The 26,928-nt window shown below is 57.5% G+C and overlaps 1 protein-coding gene across 12 annotated transcripts in view; it reads left to right on the plus strand.

The window, feature by feature from the left end:
* Positions 1 to 592: 592 nt before the first annotated feature.
* Wnk2 (WNK lysine deficient protein kinase 2) overlaps positions 593 to 26,928 on the plus strand; it is a 121,312-nt gene continuing 94,976 nt past the window's right edge. For 7 of the 12 annotated variants that reach the window (XM_078030609.1, XM_078030611.1, XM_078030612.1 and 4 more), the window contains exons 1-2: positions 594 to 859; positions 1,402 to 2,078. In XM_078030609.1, the coding sequence (XP_077886735.1) occupies positions 1,404 to 2,078 (675 nt within the window). In that variant the 5' untranslated portion in view covers positions 594 to 859; positions 1,402 to 1,403. Of the gene's footprint in view, positions 860 to 1,401; positions 2,079 to 3,053; positions 3,141 to 26,928 lie in introns of those variants that run through there. The other 5 variants (XM_078030608.1, XM_078030616.1, XM_078030618.1 and 2 more) reach the window with 2 other exon arrangements.

Here is a 26,928-nt window from a genome sequence, read left to right on the forward strand (position 1 = left end):
CAGAAGAGGCGGCATTCTGCAGAGGTGAGAGATGAAGAGAACTTTGGGTCGAGGGATTTCTGAAAGTCTCTCCACGCCCCCAGGCACCGTATTCTAGCGCAGACTCGGTATTGGGAACTCTGGACTTTAGAGTAGGTAGCTTCTACCTTCGGGGCCTCTGTTGCTCCATGATCACTGCTATCCGTCATCCCGAGACGCTCGTAGACGGTGTAAATACAGCAAGGGCAGGAAGGACACTCTCATCCCTGACTGTGTTTAGCCCGGGCTTGGGCTCCTGAGGGTAGGGTACCCTGGTCCTCTTCCTAAATACCCATTTTGTCGGGACCCAGGTTCCCAGGTCTGGTGCTCTGGCTATGGTACTGTGAGGCAAGGAGCCTGCTATCGCCTCCCAGGGAAAAATGGGGGCCCTGCATGGCCAACAGCCCTGCGGAGTGTTCTAAAGAGCTTCACAGGTCAGGAGTTGGCCTGGATGCGGCAGCCGCTGTGGAGGCAACAGGAGAGGTTCCGCAGGTGTCGGCGCGCGCCCGAAGCCAGGTGGGCGTGCCAGGCCCCGCCCCGCGCGCCAGCCGGGGGCGGGACGAGCGGACGCCCCGCCCTCCCCGCGCGCTGGGTCGGAGCCGGTGCGGGAGCGGAGGCGCGCTGAGCCGGCAGGAGCACGCGGGAGCGCGGTCCCGCAGTGGCCCGGCCCGAAGGGAGCAGCGCGCAGGAGCGGAGCAGCGCTACGACCCCCGCCTTAGTGCGGACCCCGCCCCAGCGCAGACCCGGCCCCAAGCGCGGACCCTGGCCCTGGAGCGCGGCCTCGCCCGCCTCGCCCTCTCTGGCCACCCGGCCGCGGGCATGGACGGCGCCCGCTCGCCCTGTGAGTGCCGAGCCCTCCCGCCCGCCGCCTTTGTGTGCGCGCCGCGCCGCCGCAGCCCCTTCCCCGCGCGCCCCTCCCGCGCCCCGGGCCCGCGTCCTTTGTGGAGCGGCCGCCTGGCCGGTGCCTCCCCCCGCCCCAGGCCTCCCTGTCCCCTTTGCAGCGTCCCCCTGGACAACCCAGCAGGCCCTCCTCCCGGGCCTGGGGGCTGGGCCCCTTTTCTCCGGCCTCCTGGTCCCTTTGCAGTCCCTCCGGGCCCTCAGGGACATCCAGCAGGTCCTCCCTCTCAGGGTCCCAGTGACAGCCCAGGACAGGCCTTCTCCGCAGCCCGGGGCTGAGCAGGGCACGTCCCCCCTTCCAATCCGGACCTCCCAGTGCAGTCTGCAGCCCCTCTCTCCGGAGCCCCCAGGGACAGCCCGGCAGGCCCCCTCCGAGGTCGGGGCTGGGCAGGGCGCGGGCCCCGGGGCGGCGCTGTCTCATCCCGTGGCTCGGGCAGGTGCGGCGGGACCGGCGCTCACGCGGGCCTGTGTGTCCTTGGCCCGCAGAGATGGACCGCGATGGCGGCCGCCGAGACGCCCCCGGCGCGCTGATGGAGGCCGGGCGCGGCGCGGGGCCCGCGGGCATGGCGGAGCCGCGGGCTAGGGCGGCGCGGCCCGGGCCCCAGCGCTTCCTGCGGCGCAGCGTGGTAGAGTCGGACCAGGAGGAGCCACCGGGCCTGGAGGCCACCGAGGCACAGAGCGCACAGCCCCCGCAGCCCCTGCAGCGCCGGGTGCTTCTGCTCTGCAAGACGCGCCGCCTCATCGCAGAGCGCGCCCGTGGCCGCCCCGCCGCCCCCGCGCCCGCCGCGCCTGCAGCGCCTCCGGGCGCCCCAGGAACCCCCTCGGACCCCGGCCCGGAGCCTGCGGGCGCCCGTGAGCCCAGCCCGGACCCTGCTGCTGCGGCAACCGCGCAGGTCCCCGACGGTGGCCCGCGGGAGGAGGACGCTGCGGCGGCGAGGCAGGAGGACGCTGGAGCCACCGAGGCGAAGCCTGAGCCCGGGCGCGCACGGAAGGATGAACCGGAGGAGGAGGAGGACGACGAGGACGATCTCAAGGCCGTGGCCACCTCTTTGGACGGCCGCTTTCTTAAGTTTGACATCGAGCTGGGCCGGGGCTCCTTCAAGACAGTCTACAAGGGTCTGGACACCGAGACCTGGGTGGAGGTGGCCTGGTGCGAACTGCAGGTGAGGGCTCGCTGCCCGCAGGTGGGCTGTGTGAGGATGCGTCCTTGGGCGCGTCCTTGCTCCTGAGCTGGCCTTAGGCAGCCCTGAGGATGGCGGGGGCTGCCGAGTGTGTCACCTTCTGTGTGGGTGGCCTGTGTGGACAGCGCACAAGAGGCCGATCTGTGTCTGTGCTGACTGGGGCTTGTCAGCCCACTTGATGGCAGAGGTCAATGTTGGGCTTTGTACTGTGTGTGTCCATGCTGTGGGGGGCGTTAGAGAGGGGGCACTTGGGGGCTGTGTACCTTGAAGAGCCCTCCTAACCCACTTCACTGATCCAATAGAGCCTAGAGGCTGTGTGAGGGCGTCAAGACCTCTCAAAGGGTAGTTTGGAGCCTCTCAACTGCCCTTAAATTAGTAGCTTCCTGTGTCCTGGAAGGTGTAGGTGCCTCAGCCTACAGGCTATCTGCAGGACTTCCTCTGACCCAGGGATCTGTGACCCGGGGAGGGTGCCTGGTGCTGTCCTGGGACCTGCTGAGCAAGCTTTGGAAGCCCTGTGCATAGCCTCTAGGTGCTCCCAGGGCTCCATCTCTTCACCAGTTGGATGTGTGAGAGCCCTTAAATCCAAGTCATGCAAAACGCCAGTGGGTTTTTTCCTTCCCTTCTTTTTTCTTGGATGCAAAGACTCTGGGCATGCAAATTTCTTAACCTTGCCCTCACGTTCGCTGTGTCAGCCCAGGCCCTGGAAGATTATATAAAAGGCCACCCTAGGCCAGCCTTGGAAGAGGAGGCAGCTCCTGTCACAGGGGGTGTTTACAGGCCCTCCCTCTTTGGGAGGGGGCAGCTGTCAGGCAGAGGCCGGCCTGGGAGAGCGCTGGCTGGAGGTGTAAGCCTACCCCACTGGCCTGTAAAGTTAGCTGGCCTTCCAGGCTGACGCAGGCTGGGCGAGCCAGGGCAAGCTGGGTGCCAGGGCCGCAGGCCACACTGCAGGATGCCTGCATTTTTGGCCCAGAAATGGGATTCGGTTACTGTGTCCTCCAGCCCCTGCAGGGTGACCTGCCGGGGTGTGCAAGCCGGGCTCATTTGGTGGGTGTTGACCGTCTTTTCTCCTTGGCTCTAGATAGGAGTGGAAAGGTTGGGGGTGGTTTCTGGACTAGAGAGTGCTGTTCCTTGCCCTGGGGTTACTAGGCACCCCCTCCCGGTTGGTGGGGAAGCTGTCCCCACACTCCCTTCCCCCAAGACCAAGAGCTCCAAGGTCTTGCCTCTCCTCCGTGGTTCTGTGTGGCTTGGTGTGATAGGGGTCTGTGGTGTCCTTCAGGGTCCTTCAGGAGGGGCTGAGGAGATCCTCGCTCCTCCCACCTGCACCACAGATTCTAAGCCTTGCCAGAAGGTGGCCTCGGGGGCAAGAGATGGCCTTGATGGAATAGAATGGACATGTGGATGGGGCAGGCTCCGAGGGCTGGGGTCCTGGGGTGTGCGCACCCTGTGTTCCTGCTGCCTCTGTGAGAGGCAGAGGGGAGGGAGGATCCAGGAAGGGGAAGTGGGGATTCTTGGTTCTGGAGCCTGGTAGGAGCTTTGGCTTCCCACCTCCCTGCTCTGGCTAGATGACCAGCATGGCTCTCCCAACACGCACTGGTGCTGTGGCCTCAGAATGCCACTGCGGGCGGAGGGCCGAGGAGTGCTGCAGCAGGCTGGATGTGAGTTAGACCTCGGCAGCCTGAGCCTGCTGATCTGGCTGAGGCAGTGCAGGAGCATATGACTCTGGGAGCTTGTTAATTCTCCTTCCCTTTAAGGAAAGGCCGTCCGTCCGTTCAGTCGCTGGGTCTGCCTGTGGTGAGCAGGGCAGCGGGGTGGGGCTTGGCCTCCATCCAGGGGTCTTTTCTCCTTGGCTCTAGATAGGAGTGGAAAGGTTGGGGGTGGTTTCTGGGCTAGAGAGTGCTGTTCCTTGCCCTGGGGTTACTAGGCACCCCCTCCCGGTTGGTGGGGAAGCTATCCCCACACTCCCCCAATAAGAGGTGCCTCTCCTGTTCACCCAGGCCGAGGTACATGCCGGAAGGCCACCTCCCTCTGCCGGGACTGATGTGGGAGGGTTTTCTCTGGCAGAGTTCTGAACCAACTCAGAAGAGCCCCTTTACTGAGAACCTCTTGTGTGACAGGTTTAGCCTGGGACCTCCTCATCCCAAACCGTGAGGTCATGGGGTCATGGAGTAACCTCCTGAGGCCACCCAAGAGGAGTTGGCAAGGGGCCTTTTGGGACCAGGGAAGAAGGACATGAGCCTGGAGTGGAGGATGGAACCCTCCCAGGGTCCCCTGTGTGGTGACTGGGCTGAGTGGGGTGATGGAGGCAGCAGGGGTTCTACACGGAAGAAGCCCCTGTGTCGGGACGGGGACTAGGGCAGGAGCGCTGGAGTCCTTGAGAGAGGGTCACTCCTGGGTGTGGTATAGGGTCAGGCCTCACCGACCAACAGTGCAGAGGGCCTGCCTGGCTGGTGGAGGGCGACAGGTGGCCACTCTTGCGAGCCAGGTTGGCTTTGTGCCAGGGGTGGGTGCCTTGTCGTTGCACAGTGTGGTGAGGTTCATTTTGCCTCCTGGTCCCCAGTGTTTCTGGGCACTGGGAGAGGGGCCTCCTGGGAGCCCAGGTTTGCACGGTGGAGGGACAGTCTGTCAGAGTGTTGCCTTCAGTCAGGGGGGCCTTGTGGTCTCTGGGTCTCTGTCCCTCTCTGCTGGCCCAGAGTGCCTCTGCGGGCAGTGGCCTCCTCCCTTTGGGTATGCCGGAGTCTGCCTGGTGGCCGTTTCCTTTTCGTGACCTGGTTGGGCTGGGGTCTTCTGGGCCCCTTTCCCCCCCACTGGAGACCGGAGAGGTGCATTGCTTGCTGACTCTGTCCAGGGTTCCCTGCTAAGGGGCAGAAATATCCCGGTCTTGGACCTAGCGAGTAGCTTAGAGGACATCTGATTTCCTCCCATGACTCGGTGGTGAAAGAAGTTTGCAGGGAGAACTGTGTGTGCTCATCTCACCTCCAAGGGCAAGATGCCGCACCTGAACTCTCTAGAGGGCCAGAACCGAAACTGGAACTGTTATTATGGTCGGGGTTGTTATTGGTATGGGGAGTAAGCCATTTGAAAAATAGCTTTTGAGTGAACTTCTGGTTTTGGCACCAAAGCCCGTTACAGTGACCATGAAGGAAGTGAAAATACTGTCAGACTCCCATCTCCTTCCCACACCCCTTCTCTTTCCTGGGACTATCCCATGTGGCCTTGGCCCTCTTTGGCCAGCTCTGGTCCTGTATAGACCCCTTTCCCATCAGACAGCCTGCCAGGCAGCTTAGGACTCCCCCGTCGGCTCTGGGCATGGCTACCTGGCTGCTGGGGTCCCACCTGGGCATTGCTCAGCCTCCATCGAGGCTCACCTCTGTGGTGTGGGAGACACGTGCCTGGCAGGGCAAAGTCACAGCACAGGGATGACAGCGCCTAGAAGGGGGTGGCACCGAGGTGCTCCTGGCGTGTTGTGGCCACAGAGCGGTGATAGGGAACCCGGTGCATCCCCATGGCTGCCTCTCGGGGTGCCTTGTGTTGGTGACCTGTTCCCGCCTCCGGATGTTGACTTTCCTGTCGTCCTTAACTCTTGACTACATGGGTGACCGAGCTGACACTGTCCCATGTGACTTAGAAATCCCTCTTCCCTTGTTGGCCATGGGTCCTGGGAAAACGCCCCGACCACTGTCCAGAACCTGTTGAGGTGGCCTGCTGACCTTTCCTGGCCCTGCCTGCTTCTGCTCTGTCCCTCGGGGACCCTGGGGAAGGGGCGGAAGGGGACCCTGTCCGTGTCCTCTACTTTCAGGAGAGGCAGGGTCTCAGACCCTTTGTAACCCTGCCTTCCACAGAAAGCCACTGTGCCCTGTTGGTCTGGGACCTGTGTTCCCTGGATGGTGACCGGGGCCCCAGGCCAGGTTCGGGGATCCATCTGCCTTGTGGAGAACTTCACTTCTGACTCTCAGCACTGGCTGGGCCCTTGCAGAGCAGGGCCTAAAGAGAAGGGGGGCTGGGGCGTCCAGTTCTGCCCTGCTTGAGCCTTGCCAGCTGGAGGACCCGATAGAGAGGTCCCTGGGCCACCCAGCCACGAGAGGGGTCCTCCTGCTGCACTGTGAGGTGCTGATGGCCATCTCAGAGCTGTGTTCCCACCTCTCAAGAGCCTGCATGCTTTGCATCGGTGGCCTTGTGTGGGGCCCCGACTGCTGCCTGGCCTGCCTTCACCCCCACCCTACTGATGCCCGGAGGGGTGGGGACAGGGATGGGGGGGCACGGGGAAGTAGTGGGGTTCCTCACAGAGACCAGACTCTCTGCCAGGGCTCCGGCTCAGGTGGTGGCCTGCCTGTGTGTGTGTGAGACTTCCTGTTGCTTCCTTCTGTTGAGGGAGCTGGGATTTGGCGTGGGCTGGGTGGCAGCGCTGAGTTTGTGTTCCTGGGTGAGAAGTTTCACGCTTCACCCTGACCGAGGTTTTGTTTTGATTGGCGAGAAAGGCTGGTGCTGGGTGTCCTTAGGCCTGTGGAGACGGCTGTCCTGCCATAGAAATGTGGGCACCCCAGCACTCAAGGTCCCCTCCTCCCCCTGAGTGGTGTCATGAGGTGTGTGTGGTCAGCAATGACCACGAGCCGCCTAAGCTGTGGCTGCCATCATGGGTGGGGGGGCGGGGCAGAAGAGGGTGCGGCACTGTGGCTTGTCCCCTGTTGCAAGCCATTTCTGGGCAGTTGGACATGTGCTTCTGAGGTGTCCTCAGAGGCCCTGGACTTCAGAGGTGCCCAGCTGAGCCTGGTTTAGGGCCAGGTTGCTGTGTGACTCAGAGTAAGCCGCATTGCCCTTCTGAGCCCTGAGAGAGAGGCCAGGATGGTCTCCCACGTGAGGGGCAAACCTGCACACGCTGCTGGTTTCTCCTGCTGTCCCTTAGCAATGTCTTCTCAGCTCTGTGACCTGTGAGGAAGCCTGAGAGGACAATCAAATATGCCTTGTGCAGCACCGGCACCAGAACTGCCTGTGACAGTAGAGATGGCTGTCTCCTCGTCTCTCTACATGCCCTGCTGAGCACCCGCGGGGGCTGGGGCAGGTGGACACCGCACCCTTGATCTTTCTTACAAGAAGTGGGCAGAGTGGCCATGAGATAAAACTGAGGCCTGGGTGACCTTGATGCGGTCATAAGGATGCCAGCCAGGCAAGGCAGGGGCCAACCAGCTCACGGGAAGGGGCCCAAGAGGCCTGGGGACCTGTTAGGGCTGCACGAGGCCCAGGCGGTGTGTGACTGTTGCTTCCTTCTGCCGACGGAGCCGGGACCTGGCGCTAGCTGAATGGCTAAACAGCACTCGGGGGCGAAGGACCTGGGCTAGGTGATGGCTGTGTCAGCCTCAGGCTCCTGGAGTAAGAGTTGGCCGGGGATGCTCCCAGTCACTTTGTCACCTGGAAGGTTGGGCGTCCCCTAACTTGCTTCATGGTTCCGAGGGGGTAGCTCTAAGGTGGGGCCAGGCTCTGTGGATGTGGGGCCATTCTCTCTGCTAGCCAGAGGTGACATCAGAGGAAGGGGCAGGGTTCGGTGCAGGCTGGTGACCCTGAGCTCCAGACCTGGGAGGGCTATCGAGGACGGGACAGATCATGACCCAGAACACACAAGATGAGTAGATGTGAGACCATATTAGCAGATCTGGTGGATACCATGGTGGAGGGAGTGCAAGGTGCTTAGGAGAAGGCCCTGAGGAGGGAGGAGCGAGCCACTGAACAGGGAGGCAGAGAACAGACGTGCAAAGGACCTGAGGTTAGAGCCATTTCAGCACAGAGGAGAAATCAGCTGGTATCAGACATACAGGGAGACCTGTAGGTATGGCCAGGACTTGGTTTCTTTGAGGGTGGGAGCCATGCTAGGAGCTTCTGAGAGAAGGGGTGGGGTGAGAGCAGACTGAGGTTTTGACAGGGTTCCTTGGCTGATGTGGGGACAGGTGGGGCAGGGGGCCAGCCAGCAGGCAAGGCAAAGGGTTCTACCTGCAGAGTGGGGCTGGGTGGGGAGCAGGGTCAGATTCTGGGTGTGTTTGAAGGAGGAGAGCCCAGGATTTGCTGCAGGTTGGAACTGAAGGTGGGAGTTGGGGTAACAGCAGAGCTTTGGGCTGGCAGGGTGCGGCCGCTGTCCTCTGAGAAGGAGGTGGGAAGCGGATTTGGGGGAGGATCAGGTCTTGGCTCGTAACGTGCTTGACTTCAACTTGACCATCCTGTAGGCAGCGAAGGTGGTCCTCGTGGGGAGCAGGCTCTCCTAGGCAGAACCTGTCTTTGGGGGTCTGGGTGGTCAGCTCAGGAGCAAGACTGAACCCCAGAGGGGGGTGGGCCTCAAGTCAGGCCAGGAGACAGGGGCCAGTTGCTGCAGCCCTGCCCGGAGTGGCTGTCATGAGGTTGGAGGGAGCGCCGTGAAGGGCCGCCTGGGCCGCCTGCCACTCAACCTTCCAGAAAGCCTGGATTTGCTGAGAGCGTGGCTCTTCTGCCCCTGTGGGTGTCTCTTGGGGCTTGTGGCTTGAGCCTGGCTTCAGGCCACCGCTGGAAGAAGCCCAAGGTGACGGCACGGGGCTCTGCGTTACTGCTGTGGCGGAGGAGAACTTGACCCAGTCCAGCAGAGTTCTGGGCTGTGTGTCTGGTCTCCTTTGCAGTCTACGTTGGTTGAGCGATTGTGGCGGGATGCAGGGCACTGGAGCCCCACAGCTGGACCAGGAAACTCCACCAAAGATCCTGGCCACGGGGGTCCCTGTGCAAGCTAGCGTTCCTGGGGAGAAGGTCTGCCCTGGTACAGCATGGGAAGTGCCTGCCTTTCTGAGCCTTGGTTTACTCCTGTGTGCAGGGGGATGGTGCTAGCTGACCCTTATGGCCACAGGACAGTTGAGAGAAGCATCAGCCAGAGTGTACCCTCTTCTCACCTCCTGAAAAAGGCCCTGATGAGATGTGTAGTGGAGAGCAAGCAGGTTGAACCTGGTGGGGCTGGTTGTGCCCCTGCCCTTGTGTGATGCAAGGGGCAGCAGAGCCTGAGGCACCTGGCTGCCTTTGTCTTACCATTTGAGCTGCAGATAAGGAAAAGTGTGTGAAAGGCATTTTTGGAAAGCAAGTCAGGATCTGCCTCTGACCATGGAGAATCTAGGACTATGAGTTGGGGGAACCCTGTCTGGGTAGAGAAGCCCTGAGAGGAGAGGATGGTGAAGTTTTGAAGTGTGGCAACCGGAAGGTTGTTGAACTAGATCCGGTGGTAAATACCTGTAATCCCACCTACTCAGGAGACTGAGGCAGGAGGATCGAAAGTTAGAGGCTAGCCTCAAGAACTCAGTGAGACCTTGTCTCAAAATATAACAGGTTGGGATGTAGCTCAGTGGTACAAAATTAAAAAAAAAGAAGATTGTTGTAAGTTTTCCTGTGCTTCCAAGAGTTTTCCCATCCAGTTCTATTTCTTTAAGTATTTGATTACCACCTCTAATTTAAGTTAGCTTCCATTAAATATATTCTAGAATTTTTTGGAAAAGACTAAAAGTGTTCAGTGTGGTATTGGAGGAAGGGTGGATGGATAGATCAATGGAACAGAATAGAGAGCCCAGAAATAGATCCACACAGGGAAAGCCAAGTGGTCTTTGATAATGGAGCAAAGATATTTCAATGGAGCAAAGATAGTCTTTTCTTTTTCTGGTACCAGGGATCGAACCCAGGGGCACTGCACCACCGAGCCACATAACAGCTCTTTTTTATTTTGAGACAGGGTCTCGCTGAGTTGCTAAAGGCCTCACTAAGTTGCTGAGGCTGGCTTTGAACTTGTGATCCTCCTGCCTTAGCCTCCCGAGCTGCTGGGATTACAGGTGTGCACCACCGTGCCCAGCAACATGGTGTTTTTCAACAAGGGGTCAATTGGACATCTGTATGCAAAACACCAAATCTGGTGCTGGGCATGTACTAAGCAGTAAAGCACTCACCTAGCATGTGCAAGGTTCTGGATTCAGTCCCCAGTACCAGGAAAAAACAATCTAGACAGAGACTTTACCTTCTTCACAAAATCAACTTAAAACTGAGCACAGACCTAAGTGTGAAGTTCAAAGCTGTAAAGCTCCTAGAAGATAATGTAGGAGAAAATCTAGGTGACCTTGGGTTTGGCAATGATTATTTTAGAGACAACACCAGAGGCACAGTCCATGAAAGAAATGATTGATAAGCTGGACTTCATTAAAATTAAAAAAAAAAAAAAAAACTGATCTGTGAAAGACACTGTTAAGAGAATGAGAAGACCGGTCCCAGACTGGGAGAAAATATTTGCAGAGGGCACGTCTGATAAGGGATCCTTCCAAAACACACAAAGAACTTTTGAAACTCAACAATAAGAAAACAAACAACCAGATGGCCAATAAGCATATGAAAAGATGCTTAATATCATATGTCAACAGGGAAATGCAGATTAAAGCCACAGTGAGATACTGCGAGACCTCTAGTAGAAGGGTCCAGCTCCAGAACTCTGACATCACCAAACGCTGGTGACCACGTGGAGCCAGTGAATCCTCCTCCTTCATGCCTGGTGGGAATTCAAAATGGCGCAGCCACTTTGGAAGACTGGCAGTTTCTTACAATATAAGACATGTTCTTACCAAACAACCCAGCAATCTCTTTCCTTGGTATTCACCCAAACATGAAACACTGAAAACATGTCCACGCAAAAACCTACACACGGATGTTTACAGCAGCTTTATTCATAATTGTCAAAACTTAGAAGCAACCAAGATGCCCTTCAGAAGATGCATGGGTAAATACACTGTGGTACATCCAGACAATGGAATGCTACATAGCACTGAAAAAATGAATGGCATTATCAAGCCATGGAGAGACCTGGAGGAATCTTCTACTCGGATGCCTAAGTCAGAGAAGTCAGTCTGGAAAGCCTGTGTGCTGTATGATGGCAGCGATCTGACGTGCTGCAAGGGGTGAAGCCACCGAGGCAGTAAGGACCAACAGTTGCCGGAGGTCAGGGAGGACAGGGATAAAGAGGTGGAGCACCCGGGATTTTTAAGGCAGTGAAACTATTCTGTGTGATAGAATAGTGGCAGCTCCATGTCATTTCCATTTGTTCAAACCCACAGACTCTCTAACCCCGAGAGTAAACTTTGGACTTCAGTGAATAATGAAGTATCTATTTTGGCTCATTGATTGTAATAAACTTACCACATCAAGGCAAGCTGCTAGCAGTAGGAGAGCCTGTGTGGGTGTGTGGGAGTGCAGGGAACTCTGTACTGTCTGCTCAACCCTCCCGGAAACCTAGAACTTCTCTGTAAAAGAGTGAATTGATTTTTAAAAAGGAGTACAACTATGTGAAAGAAGTTAAGTTTGCAAACACTGGGGAAAAAAAGTCACCTATAATTCATGAATACAGTTACTTTTTTTTTTGGTACTGGGGATTGAACTCAGGGGCACTTGACCACTAAGCCACATCCCCAGCCCTATTTTGTATTTTATTTAGTGACAGGGTCTCACTTGAGTTGCTTATTGCCTCACTGTTGATGAGGCTGGCTTTGAACTTTCGATCCTCCTGCCTCAGCCTCCAGAGCTGCTGGGATGACAGGCATGGGCCACTGCACCTGGCTGAATTCAGATGCTTTTATTTTTCATATTATATTCTGTTCTTGTTCACATATATCTTTATATATATATATTTTAAACAATGCAGCTCCAAAGTCAGCTTTTAAAAATCAATTTTTTTACTTGTTTCTAGATCATCTTTTAAAGCTGTTGGCTGGTGGGGGGGGCAAGGATTCTGGGTTGGCTCCTGGTTTTTGACCTACTATTCTGGCCCCATGAGTTCCTTCTTTTTCAGAGAGGCCAGCCCTGCCCTGCTCTCGGGGAGGTGGGGGCAGAGCTGGACAGAGCCTCTGGTCATGGGGAGGTGGTCCTGGGTCAAGGGCTCCCTGAGCGTGTGCTTCCAGGGCCTCTGAGTCGAGGGTCTTTGTGTCCTCGTGGAAATGCTGGGGGCCCCCGTGTAGATGGCCCCTCCCACCCACCTCCCTGAGCACCTGGGCAGCCGGCCATGAGAGTGTTCAGGGTGCATGGTATCCAGGATGATTCTAGAGATTAAAGATGTGGACAGGAGCACTGTGCAGACGTGAGGGCAGGCAGGCCAGCAGGGTGGAGAAGGGCTCAGGACACTGGCCAAGAGGCTCGGTGACCTGAGTCCCGGTGAGTTTGCCCGGGGCTGCTTCTGTGTGCGGCCCCAGGGGCCTCTTGGAGGGAGGTCCAGGCCTGGAGCCCAGACCTGTAGGACACCCAGGTGTAGCCAGGACATCCATTGGCCAAGGGCAGGAAGGGAAGGGAGGAAGTTCTGGTTTGCTGAGGACTTTCTTGGGTTCTGAGCTCATGTGTGAGCCCATGGGTCCTTAGAATTCTGTTTTCAGTGAAGAGAAAGGAGACCCAGAGGGCAGCTCACGTCCAAGGCAGAATCGCGGCTCATGCCACCTCGCGCGGGCCCTTTCTCCTGCTGTGTCCCACGAGTGTTCAAGGGTGCAGACAGGGCGGCTGTAACTAGATGGGCTGGAGGAGCGCTGGTCGAGGCACCCCGCCCGCTGCAGACTTAGCGGAGTCTTTAAAACGCCCCTGTGTTGGGAAGCTCTGCGGGCGGGGCGGCTGGGAGATAAGGGTCCCAGCCTCTTCCTTTTCTTTGCACAGGTGTCTTGTGAGATCAGAGTGGGCTCTGAGGAGGGCTGTGACTGTGGGGAATTGCTAGCGGCGAAGATATTCCTGCTGTTTCTCGGCACCACTGCAAGAAACGGGGGCTCCTGAATCCTGGGTGACGGTGCCGTTGGCAGTGCCCAGAGCGACCCAGGGACGGTTGGCTCTGGAGCCCCCACCTGTCTCAGGCCAGAAGCTGCTCTGGAGGGACCACCCTCTCTCCAGTGTCCTTGCTCCCCTGGTTCTTTCGTGCTTGCTCATGGTGGATGGGCTGAGAAAAGTCTCAGCTGTGAGCCAGTGGTGCTGAGCAGTGCCGACCTTTCCCTAGAAACTGAAATCTGGAGATGGCAGCCAGTTGAGGGCCCTCTAGGCCGCTTAGCAGTGTCAGGAGGGACATGGCATTTTCTCTGTCTCTTAAACTCTCCTCAGATGTCTTGGCAGTTGGTTGCCACCTAGTTACAAGAGGGCTGCCACAGCTCCAGGCTTGTAAACACTTTGAAGGCAGGAAGCAAGTGAGGAGCTGGTTAGGTCGGGGCCTAGTTGAGTCTCTTTCTCAAATGACTCTGTCCATATTTTAATCTATAAAATATTTGTCCATGATCCTATTTGATTTCTCTGGTTAGAACTGGGTCCTATGGCCTCTCTAGCTGCAGGGGTATCTGGAAAAGGCTTGGTTGGTGTCGCTGGCTTTGATCTCTTCCCTGGGGCTGGGCAGTGTGGATTCCGGTTGGCAGGTTGTGTGGTAGGGAGGTGCCTGCCTTGGTTAATTCCTCCCTCCAGACTCAGCGGGTGCCTGTGAGCGAGGGCGCCTCCTCTGCCCGGGCTCATCCCCCACACAGAACGTCCTGCACCCCAGCACGCCTGGGTACTCCTCCCTGCCCACACCCTGACCCCAGGCACCTACCGTCCTTTCCTTCTTGTGTGGGCTGCTCCCAGCTCGCCACCTGCCACCCCAGCCCGCTGTCACAGCTTTCTCTGCCTTGCCACCGTGCAGGCTTCTTTACCTGCCACCATTTACTCTGACAAACTTGAACCAACGGAGCCGTTGGAGTCGCCGTCGTATTTCACAACGTCTCCTCTACGGCTGCATCTCTGTGTGTCCGGGTTTTTTCTGACCTAGTTTTGATTCCCCCTGAATATTTCAGCAGGTGTCTCCGGACAGGAACGAGGACATGTCCCAGCAGAGCCAGGATACAGCCTCGTGCTTGGGTTTTGGCTGGACAGTTCCGATTGCGTGTTGTCTGGTGTGTGGACCATGCTTCCCAGGGGGCTCTTCCTGCTTTTCCCTGTTGGGATCTAAGACATAACCAGGGGTTCTGTGTTGGGTCTGCTTGTTGTGTCTCTATTCACCCAGTGCTCGTTTTTCCACCTGTTGGCATTGTCTGGAGGGCTCAGGGTCTCATAGAGACCCCATCCGGTCTGCATGGAGCCACTTCATGCATTTCTGGTGCTGGTGCTGTGCCTGCAGGTCGCAGAGGCAGACAGACCTCTCCTGCAGGGGACCAGAGCGCTGCGATTGCAGAAGTGACCATGCCAAGCCCCCTCTGTGCACTGGGGGCAGGTCTCTTCCTGGGGTCGGGGGGAGTCCTGCCATTTTCCCCTTTCTGAGGCAGAAACAGGAACAGGGAAACCAGGACGTCAGAGCGGGGACCTGCTCCAGCACAGGGCCATGGCCAGCCCGAGGAGGCTGACCTCAGGCCCTGGCTGTATGGGCTCGGGCCTCAGCTTTGTCTGAAGCGGAATCGTTAGTGCTGCCAGGACACCATGTCCTGGGGTGCTTTGAGCAGCTAGCTGGAGGACACTGCCCAGGAGACCATCTGCCACCTGTCCACCGGCTCTGGGTGGGGCCCTTGTGGCTTCCTCAGGCCTCACCGGGTGCCTGTCTCCCAGGGCAGGGCTGTGTGTGGGGTCTGGTTGTCCACCCACCTGCCAGTTCTGGGCCTGCTCCACGGAGGAGGGGTGCCTTGGTGTGGGGTTTCACAGGAGCAGAGGGTGTGGCTACCGTTGGAGGGGCTGTCCCTAGGGAGGTGATGGGACGGACACCAAAGAGCTGCAGGTGGAACTGTCCAGAAGCTCTGCTCCCACACAGCAGTTTCTGCGCTGGTCGGAGCCCTTCTTGTCTGATTTGGGTATCCTTGGGTCGTTTTTCACAGTTGTGGCATCTTTGCTAATGTGTGTGGTGCCAACCACCCTAGGGTCCTCCCTCCCCTTACTAATCCTGCCCAGCTTCTTGAGGCCTGGGCACTGAGCTGGGCAGCATGGGCAGAGGCCCACCACGTTGTGAGTCGGGCCTGGGGTCAGCTCCGCCTGCCATCCCCTTATGGTGGGTTTGAGGTAGACCGAGACCTAGCTCAGCTCCGCCTGGCTCCCTTTCAGCTGGACATAGACCTTTGCACCCTCTTGGCTGGGCCTGTGGCTTGCTGCCCTTATGTGGTCCTGAGACTCATTCTCCACTGGGTGCAGCTTCTGAGCTTGGCTATGCCAGGGCCACCCAGACCTCCCAGAAGGTGGTGGCCAAAGCCTGGAGTCTTGGGGGAGGTGCCCTGGCTACTCTGATGGTCCCAGGGCTGAGCTCTGATGCTTCCCGCATCCTCTGGTCTGGACCAGAGACCTCCCTGCAAGTATCAGCCAGGGTCAGTGACTACAGGCGCTCCCCAGCCCCCACAGACCCCCGCATGGTCAGCAGGGCTCATACCCCTGGTGGCCAAGCGGTGCCCTGGGCTGCCTTCTTGAGTCCTCACATCAGGAAACCCTCTGGCCAGGTCAGCCAGAGCAAGGCTGCTGACTTCTGCCCGGAGAAGTCCAGGGAATTTCTTCTCTTAAAAGGAGACGTTTGAACTGGGGAGTGAACTTGGCTCTTTTGAAAGAAATGGAGAAAGTTGATGTTGGGGGAGAGTGAGGAGGCAGCCCCTGCACACAAGGGTTTCAGAGTTCCCTCCTCCCGAGGCCTTTGTCGCCCAGTGACGGACCTAACCTGGTTATCCCTGGGCGAGAGTCCCCTGCCTCTGACCTTCACAGGCAACCAAAGCCAGAAGAAGGACGTTGTGCACAGTGGCTGCCTCCTCCCAGGCCTGGAGGAGGCTGGGGTGCCTCCCGTGCCCACTGTGAACACCCGAGTGCACGGGTAGTGTGTTCGGAGACGGGAGGCAGGGTCCTAGCACCACCTCTCTTTCTTCTGGCTGGGCAGTGTCCCATGTGCAGGGCAGCCCCAGCTGGTGTGCTGTCCCTGTGTGCATGGCAGGGGCTGCATGGGGGCCTCTGCTTGTCTCTGACCCCCAGGAGTGGAGACGATGCTGTACCCAGGGATGGTCTCACTTGGGTCGGTAAAGATGGTGGGAGGGGCCATGACACACACCCTAACGGCTTGTTCTGGGGTCTCCATGCTGCCCAGCCATGCTTGCTGGCTGCTGTGTCCAGAGTTGAGGTCCAGGGTGGGTCTGCCTGATGGCTGCCTGTACCCTGTCCCACCTGACTTAATAATGGCCGTTCAAGTTCCATGGGAACACAAATGGCGGACCTAGGGTGGTAGCATGTGGCATTAGGGTGCAGTGGCTGTGCCTTTGCCATTTGTAAAAAGAGGCACAAAGTGAATCCGCCGAGCTAGCCGCGCTTAGGAGGAGGGTGGGATGGGGTTGAGGGAAAAGGGTGGAACGCGGAGACCAATAGCTCAAAGAGAATGCAGCAGAGCTGGGGAAGGAGAAGCAGAGAATCAGGCTTTCAAACAGAAAGGACCAGGCGGTAATCTCTAGAAGCTTAGGAAGATAAGATGCCACAATGACAGAAGGGACACTCTGCCTTCCCCTCTCTGGATCCTCAGGGACAGTCCCTGTGCGTGCAGCCCCTCCCCCACCTGTGGACCCCTGTGCTCCTTGGGATGCTGTTTGCTGCCCACAGAGACCCTGAGCAGCAGCCTGTTCGTGGATGAGCCTGCCCTAGCACTCCCTGGGGGAGGTGGGTGGCCACTGTCCTGGTCCTCCACTGCCCAAGGCCCTGCCTGCCAGCCCAGTGGCTGGGCCCGCACCGCAAGTTCTCTCGAGAGGCAGCATGGAGGATGGGCCGGCATGTGCTGGCCCAGAGCTCGTGGGAGCAGGGCCAGGGTCTCTACCCAGCCGCGCTGGCTGCTAGCCCTGGGCACTGGGTCCAGACACCCAGGACTTGAACCCCTGGTGGGATGTGGTCGGAGGCCCTGGGGATGATGACTCCCCTGCAGGAAGCAGTCTGGCCTCTGGCCTGGGCCTCCCGGGCCTCCCAGAGCCTTCCAGGTGTTTGGGACCGGCTGTCTCACCTGTGCCTCCCTCCCCACCCCCTCGTCCTGGGAAGAGCCTGCTTGGCTCTCGGCTGGCTGAAATGACCTGTCAGCCTTGGTAAATATTTGATGACGGCAAGGATAGAAAGACAAAGGCATGCTCTGTTCTCCGGTGGGAGCGAGACGGAGATGGTGACATTGGAACCTTCCAGCCCTGCTGGCTGCTTCCCTGAGCAGCTTACGGAAGGTTTTCAGGAAGGCCCTTTGTGTCTCTCCCCTGCAGGCCACAGCACAGCCCCCCAGGCCTGGCAGGGCTGGGGGGTGGGGGGTGCGGTTGCCAACTCCCCACCTGGAGACCCGGTTGGAAGTGCCCCAGGTCACTGTGGGGTCTTGCCCTCTGACTCCACCTACCACATACTCTGGGCTCTGGGGGCGTGGGGGATAAGGGGTGATCTGGGTGTGGCACCATCCCCACATAGTCCAGAGGGCCCAGTGCTCAGCTGCACTGTGGGCCTCTGGTGGGCTTGTCGTGGGTGCAGCGCACGCCCCTGGGCCTTGTCCCGTGGCCTGACCCCAGCCTCCAGCCGTGCTGTGTGTGAGGGCTCCCTGCTGGCCTCTGCTGGGCGCTGTGCACACGTGTGTGGGTGTGTCCCTTGGCTCTTCTGCCAGGGAACCCGTCTGCCCTGACGGTGTTTCCGTGGGAAAGAGGAGCCCTTTGATGGGGACTTGGGGGAAGCACCTGTCCTGTGGGCCTGGGGACACCTTCTGCTGGGAAGGGATTGGAACTACTGGGGGCCTGAGGGCACCACACGGGGAGGGCTGGGCCTTTGCGTGGCCTGTCATCCCGTTGGTGTGGGAGGCGCTGGGTGGGCCTCCTGACAGAAGCTGGATCAGGAGGGTGGATGGTGGCTGCAGCTGGCCAGTCCCCCCGTTGCCCGTGAGGTTGGCAGGCAGCTTTTCCTAGGGCTTGGGGACACCGAGGCCTGTGTGGGCCATGCTTGCTATCGCTGGCTGTCCTCGTGGGGGTCCTGTAGGGTCCCCCTGGGTGGACATTGTTGGGGCTGGGAAGAAGGGCTGTCCAGGGTCTGTGTCCACATGGGCAGTGGAGGGTGGGGGCTGTGGTATGCATGGCCAGCCGTGCCCCTGCTGGAGGGGCCTGGCCCAGGGCCTCCTGGGGGATCAGAGAGGCCCTTCCTGGGGGCTGTGGTCTGACTGAGTCTGGAGCCTGGGTGTCCTTTGCTGAGGGGCCCTGGTGGGCCAAGGGTTTGGCCCAGGGGGTAGTGCGCTGTTCAGGATTGTGGGTGGACAGGGACTGCCTGGGCAGGTGGCCTGGGGAGGCAGCGAATGTGGTGACCCTGGAGGATGCTGGGGAGGTGGGGCTGGCTGGAGGGAGGTGCTGGGGGAGGATTCTCTCTTTCAGTGAAAAGCAAATTAAAGCAGAGGCACCTCCTGGCTGTCGGCTGGCCATAGAGGAGGGTGGGAGGGGAAGCAGTTGGCCAGGAGAGGGTCTGGTGGGGGCAGGGGAGAGGGAGCTGGATCAAGGAAGCAGCCGCGTCCTGGTCCCCAGAACCTGTGGACATGACATCATATGCAGTGAAAGGGACTCTGCAGATGGACTAAGGGTCTTGATATGGGGAGGTTGTCCTGGATACTGTGGGGCCTGGTCTCCTCGGCAGAGTCCACACAAGTGGGAGATGGGGGGCGGCCAGGGTCTGGAGGAGGTGTGACTGTGGAAGAGGGAGCAAAGGGTCGTCAGACTCCGCTCCTCTGGAAGGTGGAAAGGGCTGGGAACAGCTTCTCTCCAGCCCCTGGGGTCATCACCTCTGCTGACCCTCGGCTTCGCCAGGTGAGACCAGCCTCACCCTCTGGCCTCCACAGGTGGGAGAGTAAGTGTGTGTGGTTGTAAGCCCAGTTTGTGGTGGTCTGTTCCTGAAGCTGGGGGACGTTAGTGCAGCCTGGATGCTGTCCCTGCTGGCCAGCACCGCAGGCCAGTGGACAGAGCCCAGCCCAGGGCTGGATGCCTGACAGAGTGGGAGTGTTGGGAGGGCGTTCTGAGCGGGACCTGGAGCCACGGGGGACATTCTTGGGAGGGAGTGTCGGAGGATGGCTGACTGGTGTGGGGGATGTTCTCCTGAGTGCTGGAGAGGCCAGCAGAGAAGGCAGAACCTCACTCAGGGAGTGTTCCAACAGGCTTCCCAGTCAGGTGGGTAGTAGGGAGCCCTTGAAGGTTCTTGGGGGAGGGTATATGAAAGCAGTTTTAGCGACGCGTCGCTGTGTACAAGGTCCTGAGAGGCAGAGGGCGGGGAGCCCATTCCTCCTTCCCCACAGCTCATACTCCGGTCCTGCAGGGGGGCAGACAGTAGTGGGCAGATGTCGAGGCCCTGCGGGCTGGAGGGCTGGTGGCACTACAAGCCCCAGGGCAATAAGCTAACGCAGACCAGGTGTGGACTGGGCCAGGCTGGGGGTCAGTGAGTACAGGACTCAGGGCTCTGTGCAGGGAGTTCGCATCAGAAATGTGCTGACATCTGAGAAAGACCCTGCTTCTCTCCTGCCAGCGACCACAGATTTTACTGCTGAGCAAACTGTCTCCACGGCTTTATCTGCTGATCACTTTCACCAATCCCTGGGAGAGGCACTGGAGGCCCGGAGGGCTGTGGGCCCTCCCTCTCCCGGGGTCAAGCAGAGGACCACTGTGTCCCCATAGTGTCAGCAGGGGGCCAGAGTCATCCCCTGGTGGGGGAGGGGCGGCCATGGGGAAGAGGGGAGCCGGCCGGGCCTGCAGGTCCAATGGCAGTGGGCCCAGGCTTGGCCTCAGACCCCCATTGCCTGGAGAGGACCCCAAAGGCCAGCCCACTCTTCTCTCCCATTCCGGCTGCCCCCCTCCATCCACCTTGGCCCCCTTTCCACCTTTCCATTCCCCCAGTCCCTCGAGCTGTCCCCCTCGCAGTCCCCCACCAGCTGACCGGCCCCCTCTCTGTCCGTCTCTGTGCCCTGTCTGGAGCCTGGTCTCCATAGCAACAGTTGCTGCTGTGGAAGCTGGCGCCCGCTGAGCCTCATCCCGTGGGGAGGTATTTTTGGCACTGCTGAGGGATTTCATTTTATCTTTGGTGTTGACTTTTACTCTTTGAGTGGCACAGAGATGGGTCGGCGCTGGAGAAGACTCCTGTGGGGTCACCTGCTCCTGCGGGCCTTTCCCGTGGTACCTGTGAGTGCAGGGCCTCTCTGCAAGCTTTTTGGACAGCAGGTCTTGGCTCCAGTTACACCAGAGGCCCTGGGCAGCTCTAGAAATGGGTGTGACCAGGAGCACCCCAGGGCGGGGGCGGGGATCTGAGACCCCATGCTGAGCCTCAGGCTGCAGTTTTGCAAGATTCTGCCCTTTGCTCATTTTACAGATAAGGAAGTGGCTGTTGCTAAGACTGGGGCCACCAGGGCTTCTCTGATGCCTTCCCATCCCCTCCCAGGATCCCCTGGGCACCATCTGTGTTGGGGTCAGTATTCTTGCCCCAGCAGGGGCCCATTTCTCCCCGGTCAGGGCTGCCCCTTTAGCTCTTGGCGCTGCTGGGAGATTTGGTGGATGGACCAACAGCAGATGTGGGTGCTACATTCTGAGTCACCTCCAGTGACTGGGTGTATGTGGATCCAGGGCATGGGGAACTGCCTCCCTCCCCATTCTCCTGGCCTGCGTAGGTGAGGGCAGGTGACCCTCTCCTTTTCTACCTCGAGACTCCAGGGATGAGCAACGGCCCTGCCCTGTGGCCCCTGTTGCCCCTAGTAGGCTGGTGGCCATGTGGCTGGTAGGAGTGGGTGGGGTGGGTCCTGGGAGCCAGTGCTGGGGACATGTGTGCCTGCTGACCCTGAGTAGCCCATGCTGACTGTGGTTCACCCTGCACCTGTGCCTCAGGGTACCTACCCTTGGGGGAGATGGTAGGAGGGGCTGTGCCCTCTGGGGAGGCATCCTCCTGCTTCCCAAGGTCCTCCTTGTCTCTATCCTCTGCATGTTTTCTTGGGGGATGTGCCCTGGCAGTGACTGGGTGTGTGAGAGCCAGGATGGTGAGAGGAGTCCTGTGTCCAGGAGGAGCAGCTGGCCTCTATGCCACCAGTTCACTCTGCCTTTTCCCCTCCAGCTGCCAAGGCCCAGGGACTCCCCGCGCCCCCACATCTCACCTGGTGAGCGAGAATGATTGCAGCTTGAGGGAGCCATGAGCTGCTCACAAAACCCACCCTGTGCCGGGCCCTCTCTAGACCTGAGAGCCTGTCCCCAGGGTAGTGCCTGGGGTGCCCGAATCGGGCAAGACCAGCCATGCAGAAAGCTGACTAATGACCAGAACACACAGTGACCACCTTGTTCTCAAGGGAGGTCTCAAGCAGCTTGGCAAGAAGTGCCTGACTGACCTCAGGGCCCGCCTTGGCGGAGCTACTGGGTCTCCCGGTGACTTCTATTTCTCCCTCAAACCCTTGGGCCTAGATAACATCAGGTGGCAGAGACCGGTGTCAGATCTCTCACCTGCCATTTGCCCACAGGCAGGAGACGGACCCCCAGCTGTCCAGCTGCACTCAGGACCCTGGCACTCGGCAGGCCACGGTTGCTCCGTGCACGCCTAGGGTGCTGGGTGGGCCTCCCAGGAGGAGACTGACAGGTGGCAGAAGCCCAGGGAGAAGCGGCCAGGGTTTTCCAGCGCTGGTAATTCTGTCTCCAGCAAGTGCCTTGTGCAAACCCTGAAGCCATTTATAGAGCAGATGCCAAAGGGAGCACTTGAGGAATTAAACTCCATGGTAACCTCGCCCTGGAAATGAAAATAGCCTCGCTGTAAACACTCGGCTGCCGCCTAGGTCACGAGCTGCTCCCGGCGCCCATGTGGCCCTGGACACTTGCTGGCTGGCTTGCGAGGTGCTGTCTTTTTTTGGTTTTGTGAAGTTCAGCAGACTGCAGAGAATTGGTGGCACAGAGGCCAGGAGAAAGCCCTGTGTGTTCTGGAGGAGCGAAGCCACCATACTTGGCTTGGGTTCTGCTCTGGTGTGTGGAGTTGGCGTGAGACGCTCTGTGCCCTTTCCCTATAGCATCCGCTGCCTTCTTCCCTGTCCAGGGGCTTCATGACGGCCCCCAGGGACCCTTGTTTCCGTTGCCAGGCCCTCTTGGGTGTCCGGTTTTTCTTGCTGTTATAAATAGCACCACCCTGATGGTTCCCAGATAAGACACACAGGCTGCACGGTTTGGGGTGGTTTCCCCATGGAGGCCCAACATGTCCGAGGTCACATTCCCAGGTGAGCTCAGACTCTGGAGATACGGGGTGTCCCTGTGATGGCGCCCTGCCGGAACAGGCTTTTCCTGCTGAAAGGAGCATTTTGGCATCAACATTATCTGACACCCTCTTACTCTGTATTCTAAGAGAAGTTGGAAAACAGTAGGGAAATACATTTTTCTAGAGAAAAGAGAACCACCCACACTGTCTCACCCTGCTCGAAAGTGAGCCCTCGCTTCTGTGTGTCCTGCCACTCGACTCTTCTTCCTGTGTGTGTGTCCTCTGAAGGCGTGTGTGCCCCTGTAGTGTCCACATACACGCACAGGGCTGCTTTCCCTCTGACAGGTCCGTGGCTGCCGCAGCAGCTCCAGTGCTGTCACCATGATGCTTCCAAGGACACTGTGGCCGGGTTATGGGACAGTGGTCTTTAAACACTTAGGAGTCGCTTGTCTTGTTCCAAAACATTCCCAGAGAAAAGCTTCTGGAGAGCTGAGCAGAGGACATGGGCCTGTGATCTGTGGAGACTGGCCGTGGGCCACTTCCATCTGAGGTGGGTGCAGGGTCCTCTGGGAGCTGGGGATTTGGCACCGATGTTGTGTCTGCCTCTTGGTGGAGGATGACTCTGGCTCAGGGTCAGGAGGTGCTGGTCCCCACACCCACTGCCCAGCTGTTCAACTGCCAGGTGTGGACAGAATGGCTATCAGACCAGAGCCTGCTGGTCTCTGCTCTGGATGGCCTTGGGGAATCGAGCAGGCCACATGGCCCAGGGTTGTGGCTGGCAGGCTCCTGCCAGCCCAGTCTCTTCCCTGAGGAAGGCCTCAAGTCCCTTAGTTGGGACAGCGTGGGTCTCCCTGGTCTGGGTTTATTACCATCACTTCCAGGGATTTGTAGGGCTCATGGTGGCATCCCTGAGGACAGCTGAGTGGACAGTGGGGCAGCTCCTGGAGTTGTGCTCAAGTAGCGGGGACACATTTGCATGTGGCAGAAGGGGGGCTCTGGTGTCCAGCATACCTACCATTGGCCTTGGCTGTGGACCGCAGACTGGCCACCTGCTAGCCTTCCTGGGCCCCTCAGATGAGGGTGGAGAGAGTGCCGGTGCCTTCCCTGACCTTACCAAAAAGGGGGGGGGTCACTGTCCATGCATCAGGAGGCCACGATGTGACATGATGTGACGTGTGACACAAGACAGCAGAATCCCATGTGCCCTAAGATGGCTATTGTGATATGACAGGATGCGTGGGACATAACACTGGTGTGATGGATGATGTCGTGTGTTGTGTACTGTGATGTGACAGTGTCGTGTGATACATGAGACAGGACACTTGACACAAGGTGTCATGATGTGTGATGTGTGTGCTACGTGCTGTGTGGCATGCCATGTGTTGTGATAGGACATAGCATGAAGCATATGACACACTGCACCTGTCAGGTACCTGACATGTGACATGAGCTGTGTGTTGTGATGTGTGACATGTGTGTAGTTTGTGGTGCATGATAGGACAGGAGATGAGGGACCCCTGAATGTCCAGGTGCCTGGGGTTCAAGGATCTTCCACCTGTGGGACCTGGAGACTCCCCAGAGGGAGGAGGTGGCTGGGATTCACTTGCTGACCAACATCTTGAAATCCAGCCTCTACCTCAGAGCAAAGCCTGTCCAAGGAAGGGACATGGCCTTAGTCCTTGGAAAAATCCAAAGAGCACTCCTAGGCACATTCCCACCCTGCTAAGTTGTTTATCTACAAATAACAGGAGAGATCTGCTGCACCAGGTGTCCCTGACTCAGTCAGTCTAGGTGGGGATCCATAGCAGCCCCCTAGCAGCCACCAATCAGCATGAGACAGGGAAATACCTGAGATGCCAGATGACCCCCAGTAGTTTATGGTGGTTGATAACATGTTGGGAAACCATGTCGTTCAGCACGTACACCCCCTCATGGCTTAAACCAATCAGTTCAAATGAATCCCCCTCTTGTACTAACCAATCACCCCTACCCAACTTGTTCCCGCCAGTGAATGTGCTAATCATGTTTTAGAGTTGTTATTTGATTTTCCCGCGGTGTGTGATGATTTGCTAAGGGATGCTATGATGTATGTGGGGGTCCCTGCCTTCTCCAAAGAGTGTATAAAACTGCTGCCAACCCTGGGCTGGGGGCCTCTCAGCGTCACCAGTTGCTGTGTGCGCGGAGGACCGAGCTAGCTTGCAATAAACACCTCTTTGCTGCTTACATCAATCTTGGGTCTCTGGTGGTCTTTGGGGGTCCCGAATTTGAGCATAACAATCTCATCTCCCTCTGCTTTTGGGAAGGGTTGGCCTCCTCTTTTCGTTCCATTACACGTTCACCCGCTCATTCCTTCACTCGCTGACTTGTTCTTTTGCTTTGTCACTACTCATTTACCCATTCATTCATTCACCCATTCATTCATTCATTCACCCACTCATTCATTCATTCACCCACTCATTCATACATTCACCCACTCATTCATTCACTCATTCATTCACCTACTCACCCACTCATTCATTCATTTATTCACCTACTCATTCACTCATTCATTTATTCACCTACTCGTTCACTCATTCATTCACTCATTTGTTCACTCTTTTATTCATTCACCTACTCATTTACTCATCTACTCACTCATTCACTCATTCATTCACCTACTCACTCATTCACTGATTCCTCATTTGCGCTTCATTCATTCACTTGCTCTCGTTCATTAGACGGTCATTCACTCATCCAGTCTCACTCATTCCTCATCATTCACTCACTTTTCACTTAGTCTTCATCTGATAGTCACTCATCCCCTCATCGACTCACTGTTCATTTGCTCTTTCATTCATTTATTCATTCACACTCATCACTTAATCATTCTTCATTCACTCCCCAGTTACCCCTTCACTCAGCTCTCACTTATTCATCCACGCCCGTGCTTACTCTTTCATTGTGTTTGTTCATTCACTCATTCATTTTCATATCTAGCTCCCTCATTCATTGATCGCTTATCATTCAGTCTTTCACTCATTGTCATCCACTAGTCATTCACTGAGTACAGTTGGCCGTTTGCTATCTCATTATGCTTCACTCATTGACGTTGGTTCACTAGTGCCTTCATTCATGGTTTACTGATTCTTGGGCTCTTTTGTTCATTCACTTGCTGTCTCTCTTTCCTTGTGGGGATGCCCTTAGGCCCTGCAGGGAATTACAGAGTGGAATGGGTTCATTCCCTTTCCTCCTGGGCTACTCTAGTTTCCAGCAAAGTTGGCAACTGGGAGATGCGACAAGGAGAGGTTGGCTTTAGGCATTAGAATGGATCCTGTTGTCAGGCTTGGTGTGACTTGCTTGCCTGGTGGATCACGTGAGTGAGGATGGCCCCCAGCAGGACAGTATCCTAGAGAGACTGGCCTCTGCCCCATAGATTCTGCCTGTCCCTGGCACTTGCAGACACTCCTCTCTGGAACTTTCCCAGATGGCCCTTGGCTGTGCCATTTCAGTCAGGAATGCTCCCCACCCCCAGGTCCCCCAGAGCTGGGTTGGTGCACACAGGCCTCTAGACTGGCCTGTGGTCCAGGCCACATGCTGTGGAGATACTGGAGTCAGGCTGTCAAGGCTCATGTTCTGCAGGCCACCTGCTAAGCTGTTGAGCCTGTTCGAATCTTAACTTCCCTCTCTATAAATAGGGAGCAGCATGACAGGCATAGCCCATAGTGCTGAGCTCCCAGGGCAGGGGTCCTCCCTGAGGGTCATCTTGGTGGACCTAGTGCATGGCTGCAAAGCAGATCATGGTTGTCAGTGCCTGAAGGAAGGGAAAGATGAGGTGTGGAGGAGGGGAGGTGCTTCTCATTGTCTGGGATGTGAGTGAGGAGGAGAAAGACTCCCCAGACAGGTTCCCCCACCTGCATCCACAGGATGCTTACCCTGAGTAGCTCCTGGACCTTGGGGTTTTCTCTACTGTTTGAAATGCCCTAGGTAGACATGGAGAAGCACCTTGTAGGGCTCCAGCCCTACACATTTCTAGGTCTCCTTCTTGAGGTGTGGGCTGACTCTTTTGTGACTGGGTTACCAGCTTCTTTCTAAGAGGGGGCTGCAGGCTGAGCTCGTGTCCCATGTGGGATTCCCTTCTGATCTTGGGAAGTGAGACCTACACTGTCTTCCCAGAGGAGCAACAGGGACGGCTATGCTCCTGTAGTGCTGGGAAGGCCTGGGCTCTAAAGCAGGACCAACCAGGAGAGCAGGGTCATTGCAGTGGGGGGTCTGTGAGGATGTGCCTATTTCATTTGTCATATTTCATTTTGTTGCATCTTTGTTATTTTGTCCATCCATGCAATGGTAATTTTAGCAATTAAGTGTGTTTGCAGAAGTAGCTGCCTTATAATTAAGCCATTCCTGGATCTCTGGGCTTTGGGCATTGAGTTTACACTTAGAACCTTTGTTATGCATTCATTTATACATTTTTTATTGGGTAGGCTGGAGATTACAGCATGTATCTGTGAGTTACTGGAGTCTGATCTAAACTAGCACCTTTTCTGCATCTTAAGCAATACAAGCATCTGAGAACTTTTCAACTGTTTACCCACTCCTCTCTGCTTTATGTGATGTTGTAATTTAATCCCCCATCTGTTTTGTAACCCACACGACATTGTTATTATAGTCAGTATTGAGAATCATGGCTAATCCATTTATTCATTCC

The sequence above is a fragment of the Ictidomys tridecemlineatus genome, chromosome 13, assembly GCF_052094955.1.
Source record: "Ictidomys tridecemlineatus isolate mIctTri1 chromosome 13, mIctTri1.hap1, whole genome shotgun sequence".
In the NCBI taxonomy this organism is placed as follows: Eukaryota; Metazoa; Chordata; class Mammalia; order Rodentia; family Sciuridae; genus Ictidomys; species Ictidomys tridecemlineatus.